This window comes from Callospermophilus lateralis, chromosome 7, assembly GCF_048772815.1.
Source record: "Callospermophilus lateralis isolate mCalLat2 chromosome 7, mCalLat2.hap1, whole genome shotgun sequence".
Taxonomy (NCBI): Eukaryota; Metazoa; Chordata; class Mammalia; order Rodentia; family Sciuridae; genus Callospermophilus; species Callospermophilus lateralis.
Genome location: NC_135311.1, coordinates 14583532 through 14599570, shown reverse-complemented (window position 1 = coordinate 14599570; position 16039 = coordinate 14583532). Strand labels below are relative to the sequence as shown.

General features: G+C 33.1%; 1 protein-coding gene across 3 annotated transcripts in view; it reads right to left on the bottom strand.

Annotated features, from left to right (window-relative positions):
• Uap1 (UDP-N-acetylglucosamine pyrophosphorylase 1) overlaps positions 1–16039 on the bottom strand; it is a 38788-nt gene that overhangs the window by 11877 nt on the left and 10872 nt on the right. For all 3 annotated transcript variants that reach the window (XM_076862757.1, XM_076862754.1, XM_076862756.1), the window contains 3 exons: positions 9769–9973; positions 6893–7068; positions 5015–5187 (listed from right to left, as the gene is read on the bottom strand). In XM_076862757.1, the coding sequence (XP_076718872.1) occupies positions 5015–5187; positions 6893–7068; positions 9769–9973 (554 nt within the window). The remainder of the gene's footprint in view (positions 1–5014; positions 5188–6892; positions 7069–9768; positions 9974–16039) is intronic.

Here is a 16039-nt window from a genome sequence, read left to right as displayed (position 1 = left end):
TCCCTCCCTAATTAAGATGTTTTTCAATATACATTTTAACATCTTCATTTTCTTATTTAAAAAGGGGGGAAGAGAGCTAAATGGTTTCTAACATTTCTAAAAGTTTGACATATTTTGGTTCCAACTGAACATTTATTTATTAATTCATTGTTTGACTACTACATTAAATGCCAGACACAGGACTAAGCAGTATGTATGAAAGGAAGACTGATTCTGAATTTATACCTGCAGATTAACACTTGTAAAATGTAAAGTGTTATTCTTGTTTCCCATGGCTGACTGGAATTAGGGGTGAACAGAGGCAAGAAGAAAACAAATCTTGTATGCAATGTGCATGTGTGTGTGTGTGTGTGTGTGTGTGTGTGTGTGTGTGTGGTGTTGAGGATTGAACCTAAAGCACTGCATGCTAAAGGCAAGTATTCTATCACTGCGCTACATTTCAGGTCCCCTTGTGTGCATTTTAAAAATTAGAATGAGAAGAATTTATTCCATGGGTAATGAAGAAGAGTGACAGGTTGGATCTCTACAAACATTAGCACGCTAGCCAAGTGTGTCTATAATCCAGTCATTAGGGGGGCTGAGACAAGATAATTCCAAGTTCTAGGCCAGCCTCAGCAATTTAGTGAGGCCCTAAGCAATTTAGTAAGACCCTGTCTCAAAAGAAAAAATAAAAAGGGTCAAGGATGTAATTCAAAGACCAAGTAAGTGCCCCAGTACCAAAAAAAAAAAAAAAAAGTTGGCACACTAGTTTAAAAAGTTATTTGAGCTAGCAGCAAATGCAAAACTAGTCTGACGGTGGGCTGGAGTTGTATCTCAGTGGATGAGTGCTTTCCTAGCACATGTGAAGTACTGGGTCCTCAGCACCACATAAAAATAAAATAAGGACTAAAAAACAAAGAGTGTGATGGCATAATGTGACATACTAGACAAAGAGATGGGAAAATGAATTCAAATTCTGGCTCTGCTAATGTGTTAAAGAACCTTGAGACTGGGTGCTTATTTCTGAGATTAAAAGGGTTGACTGAACAACAATAAGTGTTGGCGAGGATGTGGGGAAAAGGGTACACTTGTACACTGCTGGTGGGACTGTAAATTGGTAAGGCCAATATGGAAAGCAGTATGGAGATTCCTGGGAAAGCTGGGAATGGATCCACCATTTGACCCAGCTATCGCCCTCCTCGGACTATTCCCTGAGGATCTTAAAAGAGTGTACTATAGGGATACTGCCATATCAATGATCATAGCAGCACAATTCACAATAGCTAGACTGTGGAACCAGCCTAGATGCCCTCCAATAGATGAATGGATAAAAAAAAATGTGGCATCTATACACAATGGAGTACTACGCAGCACTAAAAAATGATAAAATCATAGAATTTGCAGGGAAATGGATGGCATTAGAGCCAATTATGCTAAGCGAAGCCAGCCAATTCTTAAAAAACAAATGCCAAATGTCTTCTTTGATATAAAGAGAGCAACTAAGAACAGAACAGGGAGGAAGAGCATGAGGAAAAGATTAACATTAAACAAAAGACGATTGGGGGGAGAGAGAGGGAGAGAGAAGGGAAAACATATGGAAATGGTAGGAGACCCTCAGTGTTACACAAAATACATAGAAGAGGTTGTGAGGGGAAAGGGGGGGAAACAAGGGAGAGAACTGAACAACAGCACAAGAGGTAGACAGGGAAGATGGGAGGGGAGGGGAGTGGGGATAGTAGGGGATAGGAAAGGTAGCAGAATACAACAGTCACTAATATGCCATTATGTAAAAAGGTGAGTGTGTAACCGATGGGATTCTGCAATATGTATTTGGGGTAAAAATGGGAGTTCATAACCCAATTGAGTCAAATGTATGAAAGATGATTTATCATGAGCTTTGTAATGTTTTGAACAGCCAATAAAAAAATAAATAAAAATAAAATTAAATAAAGAAAATCTGTTATATTAAAAAAAAAATTTGTAGAAAATGTGATGTGAATTTCCTGTTTACTTTTATTTTAAAGTGTCTGAATTTTTTATATGACTGGCTTTAAAAAGCCAGTTATTTATATATGTTAAATAAAAGATGTGTTTGAATAAAAAAAAAAAGGGTTGACTGGATCATCTCAAAGGTTCAACTCTTTTTGGTTGTATAGACTTTAAAGTGATTATGAAGCTTATAACAATAAAATTGTTTCTGTTTTAGAACAAAGAGTGACACCAAGTGGAACAAAATAAGAAATACACTTTTTTTTTTTTTTATAGCACAGTAGCTACTTATGATCCAATATACTGCTTTTATTATAGTTTAGGAGCTATTTAAAATATATTGCAGATATTCAAAGTAGTGAATTGAAAAGATATCTTAAATAGATGAACTATGTTAAATTAACTCTTGTTTTCAGAGGCAGGAAGGGTGTTAGGCCTACCACTTTAATCTCCAAATTTAAATGGTAAATTTAAAATTTCAGCTTCTGGATTTGACTTTATATTAAATTTATAGATAATTTAGAAAGAAATGACATCGTTATAATAGAAAATTCCAAGCAAGAATATGGTATGTCTTTTCTGGCAAATCTCATATATTTCAAACTTATATGTAGTCTAGTTTTTTTTGTTTGTTTGTTTGTTTTGTTGTTGTTGTTTTGTCAGAGCATGTATGGTATCTGCTCTTTCTTTCACATCAAAATAATAAAATTATTCTAAACTTTCTCCTAATCCTTTTTTTTTCATTTTTTCATATTTAAATTTGCAATCCATTTGAAAATAATTTTGGTATGAGCTTTGAGGGAGAGATTTACTTATTTTTTTGGCAATTATTTCATTCACTTCTACCACTGATTTGAAATGCCAAAGTTTTCAATTTATCTTTTCATTTTTTTAAATTAATCACTGTTATTTTATACATATTATGGGGTACAGTGTGATATTTAATATATGTGTACAATGTGCAATGATCAAATCAGGGTAGTTAGCATTTCCATCTCCTTAACATTTTTAAAAAATTTTGAGTAACATAATAATTTATGTGTTTATGAGATACAGTGTGATATTTCAATACATCTATACAATGTGAATTGATCAAATCCAGGGAATTAATATTTCCATCTCCTTATCATTACTCATATTCATCCCAGTTAAAATGGCATTATCAAAAAGACAAAAAAGTTACAAATGCTGGTGAGGCTGTGCAGAAAAGCAAATACTTGTATTAACACTGTTGGCAGAAATCAAATTAGTATAGTCATTATGAAGAACATTATGAAGTTTTCTCTAAAAACTAAAAATAGATCTACCATATGATCTAGCAATTCAGTTATTGGGTGTATCCAAAGGAAAACAAGATCAGTGTGTCAAAGAGATACCTGTGCTCCCATGTTCATGACTATAGTATTCACAATAGCTAAGATAAGGAACAGAAGGACATCAATGGATGAATGGATTTTCTTTAAACTACAGTATATATGTACACACATATGCACCAACATACATAAGTATATATAAATAAAAAAATAGATATAATGAAATATTGAGAGAGAAAAGTAAAAGATACCATTTGCAGCAAAATGAACAGAACAGCAGGACATTAAATTGAATCAGAGAAAAACAAATACCACATGTTCTCTCTCATATGTACATTCTGAAAAGTCAATCTGAATGTAAAAGAGTGATTACAAGACTGAAGGGAGGGGATATGAAGGCAGGTTAAATAACAAGTACCAAAACACTAAAGGAATAAATTCTAGTGTTCTATAATGCAATGGGATGACTTTTATAATATATATTTCATGAATAATTTAAGAAAAGCCTGAAATGCCATTTTTCTATGATGTGCTCTGTTTGTGACTTGTCTATTCTATTTCCATTAATCTGTCATTCTATTCTGGTTTTAGTACCACACTCCTAGTTATATTTTATTTACCATTCATTTTAATATTTGATAGATTGTCTACAGTCTCCCACGCCCTCCTTATAACCAATTTTTTTCAATATTTTCTTGGCCATCTTTACATATTTACTCTAAACTTTGTAATCATTTTGTCAAATGTCCCCAAAATAGTTTCACTTGGATTTTGATTGGGATTTTAATACACTTTATTTGATAAGAATGGATATCTTTATGGAATTCCAGAAATATACTGTTTATATCAATATTTTTAAACTTTTCAATGTTTTTAAGGTCTTGCATGTTTTCCATTTTATTCTAGCTATATTATATGTTTTGTCTGCTACCATAAAGGCATACCTCCTATATCATCAGCTGTGCATTTTTAAAAAGGTTGGAAAAAACAAAGCCAACAACAGAGTCTTATATAAAATTACAAATCTTCCACCATCTTAATCAGGATGTTTGTGGTCAGTCCAGCAGCAATTAATCTCTTTATTTATTTTTTTTTTTTAAAGAGAGAGGTGAGAGAGAGAGACAGACAGGGAGAATTTTTAATATTTATTTTTTTAGTTTTTGGCGGACACAACATCTTTGTATGTGGTGGTGAGGATCGAACCCGGGCCGCACGCATGCCAGGCGAGCGCGTTACCGCTTGAGCCACATCCCCAGCCCTCAATTAATCTCTTTAAACTGTCCTTCTCCCCAACCTGCTTATTTCCATTTTATTCACAAAAATATCATGAGATTCCATGTCAAATACCTTACTGAAGTTCAGATATGCTGTTTTTATCATATTTCCCTACCTACTTACTATAGAAGTGGGTTAATCTGGTTGAATACAACTTGATACTAATGAATCCATCCCAGGTCTAATGATAAATCAATCATTCACTTTCCCAAGTACTTAACAAATTATCCTCACATATTTTAAATTCTTATTTGTATCTGACAATTACACAACACTATTTCTCAAATAAAGTATCACAAATTAAAGAAAAAAAGTGGGTGGAAGATAGCTTAGTCACTTGAAAGATGAATGATTCTAAAATATTCAAACCACCCCAATAAGCCTAGTTCGACTCCTGGAATGTTTATACTGATAGAGAAAAACCACTTAAAGTCTTGTTATAATTGAAAAGGCATTACCTTTGCCCCACAGTCTGCTCCTTTCTGAATGCAAAATCCAATAAACCGTGGGTCTGCCACTTTTACCAATATGTTGTCCACACAATAGACATGAATGCTCCAAATACCTCTTTGCTCCATATCCTCCACAATATTATGGGCTGCAAGGGCCCGATAAAGACCACCATTACCATCTGAAAAATAAAATAGTCCATTAGTAGTACACCAAAACCCATTATGAGGGTAACCCAAAGACTGTTTAATGTTTCCAACTAGGATGGAAATCTTTGAAAAACAGTTTCACATTACAGAGCCAAGAAAACTGAATAACCATACAGAAGAATTAAGGCGTTAAAAAGTCATTACATGATTTGGAAGGCTATTAAGCGAAAATATCCACACAATAACATTATTAATAGGACCAGGCCACCCAAAGACCATGTTTCTTTTTAACTCAGCTCCTTTTAATAACTTAGCATATAATATATTGTGCAACATAAAATTCTCAGGCAATGATAACTTTATAACATATCAAGTTTTATTAACATTTATGAGATTCAAATTAGGTCTCTATATATGTCTCTGACATGGGCTATCTATGTTATACATCTCCAAAATGTTTACACCAAACCACTGGTTAACAAATCCGACTGATGTGAAGATCTATGGTAATTTCAGTCCAGTAAAAGGCTCTTCTTTCCCATCTACTTTTAGTGCTGCTTTAATGTTCTTCTTTCATCAACAACCTTGGCCATTGCTTAAATAATAACAAAAAAATCTCACAACTTCCCAAAATAAAGCTAAGAATAAACAGGAAACTCTTTCATTAAAAGAATTATGATTTTTACATAGAAAATTAAGATGAAATAAAAGCCTGCATCTGGAGAGCACCATTTTTAGTACTATCATTTCTTTTCTTCCAACTATGGTTTCACATAGATATGAACTTATCGATAGGCTTATTTTTTATTTATTTTTAATTTAATTTTAATTGTTTTTCTTACTGTCTTACATGACAGCAGAATCCATTTTGATAAAATTATACAAGCATAGGATTATATCTTATTCTAATTAGAACCTCATTCTTGTGGGTGGGCATGATGGTGGGGTTCATACACATTTTCATATGTGTACATAGGAAAATTATGTTAGATTTATTTTTATAGTTGTAATCATACTCAAGGTCATTGTATGTGGCTACATAAGTGGTACCCTGGCCTATTGTAGTGGGTACCACCAACAAACCACAACGTGCACACACTAAGTTGAATTGTACAAAGCTATGGCCCTAACCACATTTTGTATGCAGTTCTGTCTGTATTTTTGTTCTCTTAATCTATTTAAATGACTTCTCTATTGCTTATTGTCTCTAAATAATTTTAATGCTACTTAAGAATTAATGCCATTTAAAACTATATTTTCACCTCTCATTTATTAAACAGCAGGTTTTTTCCAATTTTTCATCACAATAACATAATGTTGCCAATGACACTACTATATATGTAAAACACTGGGTAAAGAGAATAAATATCCTGAATGCTGTTCAAATTCACTCCAAGTCAGATGTCTACACAAAGCATGTATCCATTCTACCAATGGGCATTTCCATCTTTTTAAATCATTGCCAAGTTGCAAAAAAAAATTAATTCTTTTTTTAAACATCCAAATCAAAGGGCTGGCATGCGTGCGGCCTGGGTTCGATCCTCAGCACCACATACAAACAAAGATGTTGTGTCCGCCGATAACTAAAATAAAATAAATATTAAAAAATTCTCTCTCTCTCTCTCTCTCTCTCTCTCTCTCTCTTTAAAAAAAAAATCCAAGTCAAAAGGAAATCAAAATTTCATGATTTATGCTATCAGTATTTCTAGTCATCAATAAATAAGGATGATTACAAACCTGGAGCCATAGAAACTTTGTTCTTCTCTTCTAAAATAATTTTTCCATCAAAACTCATAGCAGGCAGCATTCCCTGCTGAAAAAAGACTACATTCTCTTTTTTTAAACCAAAGTACTTGTGCTTTGTGAAAAATTCCTTTGTAGATTCCATTGTTCTGCCACTGGTCATTATATACCTTACAAGAGAAAAGCACAAGATTCTTTAAGTAATAGTAGAACCATGAGTATTAGGGCAAAGTAAAGTTTTATCTATTTACTGAGCTAAAGAAAAATTTTGAGAGCACTTATTTCTTATTTTATCTTCCTTTGTCTTTTTCCTGGGTAAGACAGATTCATTCATTAGCTGCTATTCAAGAGGAATTCCTCCAACAATTTTATGCATAAGCATAAAATAAATCTATATAATAGTAAACACACTTTTTCTAACAGAGAATCTATAGCTAGCTAAAATATTTAGAACTCTGTGAAAGTATATTAAATTTAAAGCTTTTATTATAAATAAATAGGGAGAAGAGATAACTGCCATGCAGTCTAATGATCTCTTGTGCTTCTTTTTTCTTTCAAAGAACAAATACATTTTTATTATTTATTTATTTTAATTTGTTATATATGATGGCATAATGCAATTCAATTCATATTACATATATAGAGCACAATTTTTCAGTCTCTGGTTGTACACAAAGTAGATTCACACCATTTGTATCTTCATACATGTACTTAGGGTAATGATGACCATCTCATTCCACCATCTTTCCTACCCCTATGCCCCTCCCTTCCCCTCTCTCCCCTTTGCCCTATCTAAAGTTCCTCCATTCCTCCCATGATTCCCCCCAAACTTTTGCCCCCACCATACCCATTATGAGTCAGCATCCTCATATCAGAGAAAACATTCAGGATTTAGTTTTTTGGGGTTGGCTTACTTCAATAATACTTAAATAATATACTCCAACTCTACTCACTTACCTGCCAATGCCATAATTTTGTTCTCTTTTAATGCTGTGTAATATCCCATGTATATATATACCACATATATATTTTCTTGTGTTTCTTTATTTTATTAAAATTTTTTTGTGTCTTTGTTTTATTTATTTATGTAGTGCTGAGGATCAAACCCAGCGCCTCATGCATGTGAGGCAAGTGCTCAACCACTGAGCTACAACCCCAGCCCTTATTTTATTAAAATTTAAAATGGAATTTAGGTTTTGCTGCCTTCCATTTAGAATCACAAAAGTATAATTATATATTATATTGTCACAAAAATTCAATTTATGCTAGTATGGCAAAGGAGAAAAAAATTCCATCTAAAACCATGATTAGGTAACTATAGTAGTTTGGGGCCTTTACTATAAACTACATGTAAGTAAGGATTTTTGTTGTGATGACTGATTAATCCCCAGCACTTAGGAGTAGGCACTCCATTAATATTTCTTAAATGAATGAAGGTATGATTCTCCCCACAGTAAATAATCTGGGTATTTTGAACCTTGGCACAAAAAACTAGGAAATGATTTAGATGATGACAAAGAGGTAACTAACTGCTTGGCATAAGAAAACAGAAATTCTGAGTTGTGAGAAGATGGAAGAAAATCCAGCATGACTGATGTTAGGAGGCCAGGGGCATTAAGTAGAATGTTGACTGCTTAGAACACAAATGTCCTTCAAAAAACTTCCACAGGAATCAAGATGAGGGAAAAAAAAATTACAGCAGGCCAGTACTTGTGTTGAGAAGAGCTAAAAAATCTGAAGGGGAAAAAAAATATCTTCAAAGGCATCAGAGAGTTGCAGAAGCAACACAGATTGGATCTAAAGTCCCAAAGAGGAAGAATCTTTCAAAGGGGAATTAAGGATATCCAGCTGCCTTGTCCTCAGGGTTTTGCTGATTTTGTGGTAGAGTGTCTGCACTTAGACCAGAAGCTACTGCTAAGGACAGAGAAGAGAAGACAGCAGAGCTTTTACTGGTCACATGTGACTGAAATAACAAGATTAGAGACTTTAATCAAACGCACAGCTGGTTTCCCCCTCAAAATGTACTAACTTCCAAAACTACCCTGGGAAAATAATTCAAGAGCTTCTAAAAAGAAGAGCAGAATTTCCTGTAATCTCTTGGATGCCTTACTTAGAATGCCAACACTGACCAAAGTAGAGGGTCTGAGAATATGTCATACACTAGTGGAGGCCAAGAACACCAGTTTGACCTATAGCAGAGAAATCAATGTAGCTTTCCATCTGGTGTGTATGTGGAAAAAATGGGGTGGGGGAAAACTAGATAACCTGATACTTAAGGATATTAGTTTCTATACTGAGAGAGCCACCCAAAACAGTGACTGAAAATAGACCCATACCATGTCATCATGAAATGTCAGCTATTAAAGGTATAAAGAGAGCCTAAATCCTTTCAAATTAAAAAAAAAAAAAAAAAAGACTGGGAATCAAAATGGCAAAATGGCATAGATATTATAGCAATGCTGTAAATAAAGCAATGCCCTCAAATTCTGAAGAAACTCATTTCTTTAAAAAAAAAAATTCTATACCTAGACAAACTATCAATCAGTATGAAGTTTCTACACTAGAAGAGTCCACAGAGTAGGTCCCTTCTTAAAGGTACCTCTAAAGGTACTTGGGAATATAAAAGTTAGAAGTGAGTAGACATTGTTAATTAAGGCCATAGAGGTCATCTATCTAGCTGTAAGAAGTACTAATTCTTTTTAAAAATGTTTTTAGTTGTAGATGGACACATTCTAACATATATAGTAAAATATACCTCCCGAGAAAATCAGAAATAATAGAAAATGTGTCTGCATATGAATAAGATGTGTAGGCATTTTGAATATTGTAAAACAGTATTTGTTCAGACATTCCCATGAGACATATCTTACCATGGAATGATGCATTTGTTGCCATGATATTTTTCAGCTAACTGCTGTAGCTTCAGGATACGTTCTGCTTGAATCTGAAAAAGTGTCTTATGGGATGGCAACCCAACATCATACATCCCCTTGGGATATGCAACTCCAAGTCTTGTCCCCTGCCCACCGGCTAGAAGAAGAACTGCTACTTTGCTCTGAGAAATCTGGAAAAGTCCTAGAAAAGAAAACAATTGTATCACAAAACCTCTATAATTCAACATACAGAGGTATTAGCAAAAACATACCCAACCTAAGGCATGAAGAACAAGGAATCTACAAAGAATCATGAATGACTATCTTGTTAATAAAAACATTTTTATTATTAAAACAATTAAATTTATGTAAATCAATCAAACACCAAAAAATGAATGATATACTTTATGAACTAATAGAAATTTCTTCTAATAACATGAGGAGGCAAGGAGTAAGAGATGTTATAAAGGTTTGGAAAAATTTATCAGATGTGGGAAATCAAGAAAAAAATAAAAGAAGATACCAAGTTTTCTGGACATATGATGATGCTATTAAACTTCCTCAAAAAAAATTACCTCCAACCTATAAATCTATCAAAAATAATTAATCAATAAGCATGCAAATACACTAGGCAAACTACTACCCTATATATGTCAGAGAAAAGAAACCTTCAGTTGGGAAAGCAGTAGAGTGAAATGGTTAGGACCCCAGGCTCTGAAGTTAGAATACATGGGCTGAAACCTCACTAAAATGAATGAAGCTTGGGGAATTACATACAAAGGGCATTAGAAGACTTCTTAGGGTGTGGGAAATACTCTAAATCTTGATTGAGGTGATAGTTGAATAGGTGAATATGTTTGTAAAAATATAAAATTATCCATAGTATTGTATGCAATTATATTTTAATAAAATTTGGGCTGAAGGTGCAGCTCAGTGGGAGAGCATTTGCCTAGGATATGCAAGGCCCTAAGTGCAATCCCCTATGCAGCTCAATAAACAAATTTTGTAAAAATGTTTTAAAAAGTGGGCCATATTCAGTATTTCAGAAAATAATGAGATTCAGAGTCTTTTCATGAATAACTTAGTTCTTCTGTCTAGAATCTGTCATTTTTTACCAGTTGAATATTCAGCAATAAGTAATATTCAAACAATGCTTGAACAAAAATGTTATTCTTTGAACCATAATGAATTCAAGATAGATTAAAAATCCAAATGCAAACAAATGAAACTAGAAAAGCTATTGTAAGACAGAGGCTGTCAGTTTGGATTAAAAAAGAAACACCAATATCTACTATATTCCATTTCTAAGACCCATTTTTTCACTCAAAGATGTACAGTCTCAGCATCAAAAGGCAGAGAAATTTGTCGGGGGAAGAGGCTGAATGAAAACTGGGTCTCTGGCAAGCAAGAAAAACTATAAAATGTAAGATAAGATTAAAGCAATGGTTAGTTGATGTTTTAATTTTTTGAATTTCATACTTTCATTAAAATTTTTAGAAATTTCTGTGAAGAAATGTGGCCACTGGCCATAACTATAAACCACCATTAATTAGAGTCAGCCCTCTATATCTGCAGGCTCTGCATTCATGGATTCAACCAACTGTGGATCAAAAATATTCTAAGGAAAAAAGAATTGTGACTGTACTAAATTTGAACAGACTATTTTTTTCTTGTCATTATTCCCTAAACAATATAGCATAAGAACTATTTACATAACATATACACTGTATTAGGTACTATAAGTAATCTCGAGATGGTTTAAACTATATGAGGGGATGTGTGTAAGATATATGCAAATACTATACCATTTTATATAAGGAACACAAGCATCCAAAGATTTTGATATCCAAGGAGGATCTTGGAATGAATCTCCCACACATACCAAATCCTCAGGTAATGTGGGTTGATCGAATTTATGCTTTATGTATTTTGTTTTATGTATTTTTTTATATAACAGGTTTTCTTAAAGATAATATAAAAGCAATGAGAACTTAAACACTAAATCCACTATAAAATTTGAGGTGTTAGTCCTGATCCTACAATTTTTTTCATCAGCGCATATCTATAGCAACTATTCCAACTATTTGATTGGCGGGGTGCAGGTGGGGGTTACCAGAGATTGAACTCAGGGGCACTTGACCACTGAGCCACATCCCCAGCCCTATTTTGTATTTTATTTAGAGACAGGGTGTCACTGAGTTGCTTAGTGCCTAACTTCTGCTGAGGCTGGCTTTGAATTCATGATCCTCCTACTTCAGCCTCCTGAGCCGCTGGGATTACAGGCATGCACCACCGTGCCCAGCTATTCCAGCTATTTTTTAATGAAAAAAGTTTAAAAGAATATTAAATATTTTCATAATTTTTACCTTTAATCTGAAGTTGACCTTAGATATTGGGATTTAATTTTCTCTTTCTTCCTTAACTAGAATCATAATTTTCCTTATTATTAACTTCACAGCATTTACTTGTACGGTAACAGTTGAATATAAGAAAATAACTTTAAAACCCAAAATAAGATATAATACTCTCAATTTTAGAGACAAAATACTCAGAAAAGTTGAGAGTCTTGCCCAAGGTCACATAACTAGAAAATGTGAATCAAGATTAGAAACTCACAACTGGTAAAATATTTACTTTTTTAAGATACATTTTACATTATGTAATAAAACATTCCCATGGTAGTTATTAAGAACCTTTTTGCTCTTTGGGATCATAGATGAAAAAACTGATTTAGACTGTCCTGAGCAAGGCTGATTCAAAATGTGTTTACTTTTGAATAACTTCTGAATCTTTACATAAATGCTTTATGTGGTTTTATATGTGCATCATACATACAGAAAAATTTTAAAAGTTATGTTTGTGAAATAATTATGTTTCTCAGAATACTAGTAAAAATTTATGATTTGGAAAAAAAAAAAAAAAGATTAGAAACTCACAACAGGACCTATTCACTAAACACCATACTGCCTCCCACAATCTCTTACCACGTCCAAATATTTAACGCGTGTATTACAGTACTATAATTTTTAGATGTGTAAACTTCCTTCCTAATTCTGTTGCCCTTTCTTCTCTTTTCCACTGAATTCATGAAAGACTGCCCACATTTTTTTTTTTAATCTCTTCTTACCCACCATCCTATACAGAAAAGCTGTTGAATAAGAAAGAGCCTACATTCTCTAAAACTTCCCAAACACTATTTTTTTTTTTTTTTTTTGGTCCCTTGGTGTGCTTTTTGGGATTGAACCAGGATCTCACACATGCTAGGTAAGCAATTTACCACTGAGTTACAACCCAGTCGTAAACACTAAAACTTTATTCTAGATTTATGTCTACCTTAAGCAAGCTCCATAATCACCATGTAACAAAACCTGAATGAAGTGAAGGGAGCAGGGAACCATATAAGACAAATATGAAAACTGTTTAACATTGGGTTATTCCCTGAATTATCAGAAACTATGTTTCTAGGGAATAAATTAATTCTGCTATAACTGATCCACAAAGCATTATTTTAAAGTACAAATCCACAGTCTCTTGGGTTGGAATTATTTCTGAATGCAAAACTCTTCAAAATTTAGAAAATATGTATTTAGGAAATATATAACATTTTATTATAATTACATTCCCAGCAGTTCTGGAATGACACCCCATGATCAAATTAAATGAGATAAATAAATATAAATAGCCTCAGGTCTCTTCAGGTCAATTTTTCCTCCAAAATAGATTTTGTACCATTTCAGAATAACATACAGAACTGCAGTCTGCCTGAACACTCAGATACCACCAAAGGTATTAGAATCAGAAATATTTCTGAACATCGTTTTAAAAAGCTACAGGTAAATATTTTGAATATCGTGACTTTGGTTCTTTTTGTACTACATATTTGCCTCACGAGCACATGTTGTAAGTTGTTTTACCATTAATGGGGCTCTTGTCAATCTTCTGGACTTTTTACTTTTTTAAATTATTTCCCTTAGCTATCTTACCTGGAAAAAGTAAAAGCCACTCTTCTACAGTCCATGGATCAGCACCTGCTCACCTAATGCCATTGAACACCAATTCAGTGATTTCCATAGGTTCTAACCAGTTATCAAAATAGCCCTGCATAAACTTTTCTCTTCTTTGGATCAGTTCCCTCAAGTATTGCTTCACTCCAATTTCCCATTCTTTTCAGTTTTAAAGTTTTGCTAACCAGCAACTCACACTGGCCTCATTTATTCAAACAAGTAACGTGTTAGTTTCTACACTTTCTTCTTTCTACCTGTGGGCCTAATAACTAATCTGGTCACCACTACTTAAAACTGGCATTGAGATTATGCCCACCAGGTGTACACCTCCAGATAAACATAAATTTACATCTTAGCTCCATCTAACCACAATATTATAAAGAATTATAACACAATCTGTACACATTTGTGCCAAAAAAGCTTTTGCATTAATATCTTCCTGCCAATGCACCTCACTTAGGAGAAGACAGAGAAAAACAAGAGGGAAGAAAGCAGTCTCTGGAGTATCAGAGTGGCATTTTCAAAAATAGACATAGCTACATCTGTTGTCTACAGTATAAAATTGCATGTACACTGGCTAAAGTAGTCATCTACTTCAGTATAAAATAAAGCTGCAATGTTTATCAAAAGCATATAACAAATTAGTATGTCTTATAATGACAGATAAAATACCTATTAAAATTAAGTGGACCAATAAAATTCAATAAGCTTTTTTGTTATATGGCAATAATACATTATTTCAAACTGTATGTGTCAGAACATAAATTTTGTGTGGGAGCATGGTGAAAAATGAACTGATTATGCCATTCTATTTGTCTTGGAAAAATTAATTAATATACTTGGCCAATATGACAATTAGGAAATTATGAATGTCTCCTATTCTAAAACAACTTCTGTAGAAGTGTGAGAAAACCTGAAAAGTTTCAGGTTTTCATCTTTTTCATCTCTCCATTATAGAATGTAAGAGTTAATAACTTTCCTACAGGAGGGACTTCAATACAGATCAAATAACAGGTTTTAAAAAAGAAAAGAAATGAAAATTTAAACCACAGTGAGACATTTTCTGAGCAGGAATCTCTCTCTCTCTCTCTCCTTGTGTTGTGGGTCCACGAGCATTTGAGTGCTTTTCCTGATAATACTTACAAGAGTTTACAGTAGACTATAAGAGATCAGATGTTTCCTAGATAATTTCCTGCTTGCACAAGTTCCTACCATATACTTCACAGTACACTTTAACCTGGGCATGTGTCTGAAACAGGGAAGGTAAATAGCACAGGTGCTTCTGAAGACTGCCAGAACTTTCTTTAAATTATCAGCACTCCAAGATATTAGAATGGTATCAAAAGGCTATTCAACTAGTGGAAATAAAGGAAAGCTTATCCATAAAAGTTAGTCAGAGGAAATATTTTAAAGTCTTTAAGTTTTAATTACACAGTATGGCTGAAACTGTTTCCCCAAAATGTTAAGCACAAACACAAACTAATCAGGGAACTCTATTTAAATCAACCCATTTTAGACATGAGAGGATTATTATAGATTATTATAAATTTTATTAGGCTTATTTTCAGCACTGTAATTAGTAAAAAAAAAAAAGTATATAGAGACATATACTGAACTATAAAAGGGTAAAAATCACAGATGTTTAAGATTTGCCTTAAAATAGTGCAGAAAAGAGAAAAGGGATGAAAAAGAGGGGTAGATAAAGCAAAAGTAGCAAAAAATAATTTTTAAACAAGGCAGCATATGGGAGTTAATTATACACATTTGTATCTGAATATGCTTGAAATTTTTTCTAATAAATTCTTCAGTCAACTATACAAACCATTATGCCAATTGTGCTTATGTGTGTGTGAGTGTGTGTTTGAGAGAGAGAGAGCGAGAGAGAGAGAGAGAGAATATGATAAAATATTACTAGTAAGTATTATCTCTGGTTTGTGGGATGGAAGAGATTTTGTATTTTTTTCCTTTGTAATTTTCAGTGTTTTCCAATTTTTCTAAAATAAGCATATATTACTTGTATTATTACAAATACAAGTAATATATTAAGACTATCACTATTAAGACTATCACTACACTATAATTCAGAAAAATGTAGAAGAAATAATGTCATGAATGTATTTCTTCTAAACAATCAATCAATTGCTTTTCTACTATAATATTATATGGTAAAGAAACACAATTATATTAAGAAAATGTGGTGTATCTACACAAGGGAGTTTTACTCAGACACAAAGACAAATGAAATTGTGGCATTGCCAGTAAAT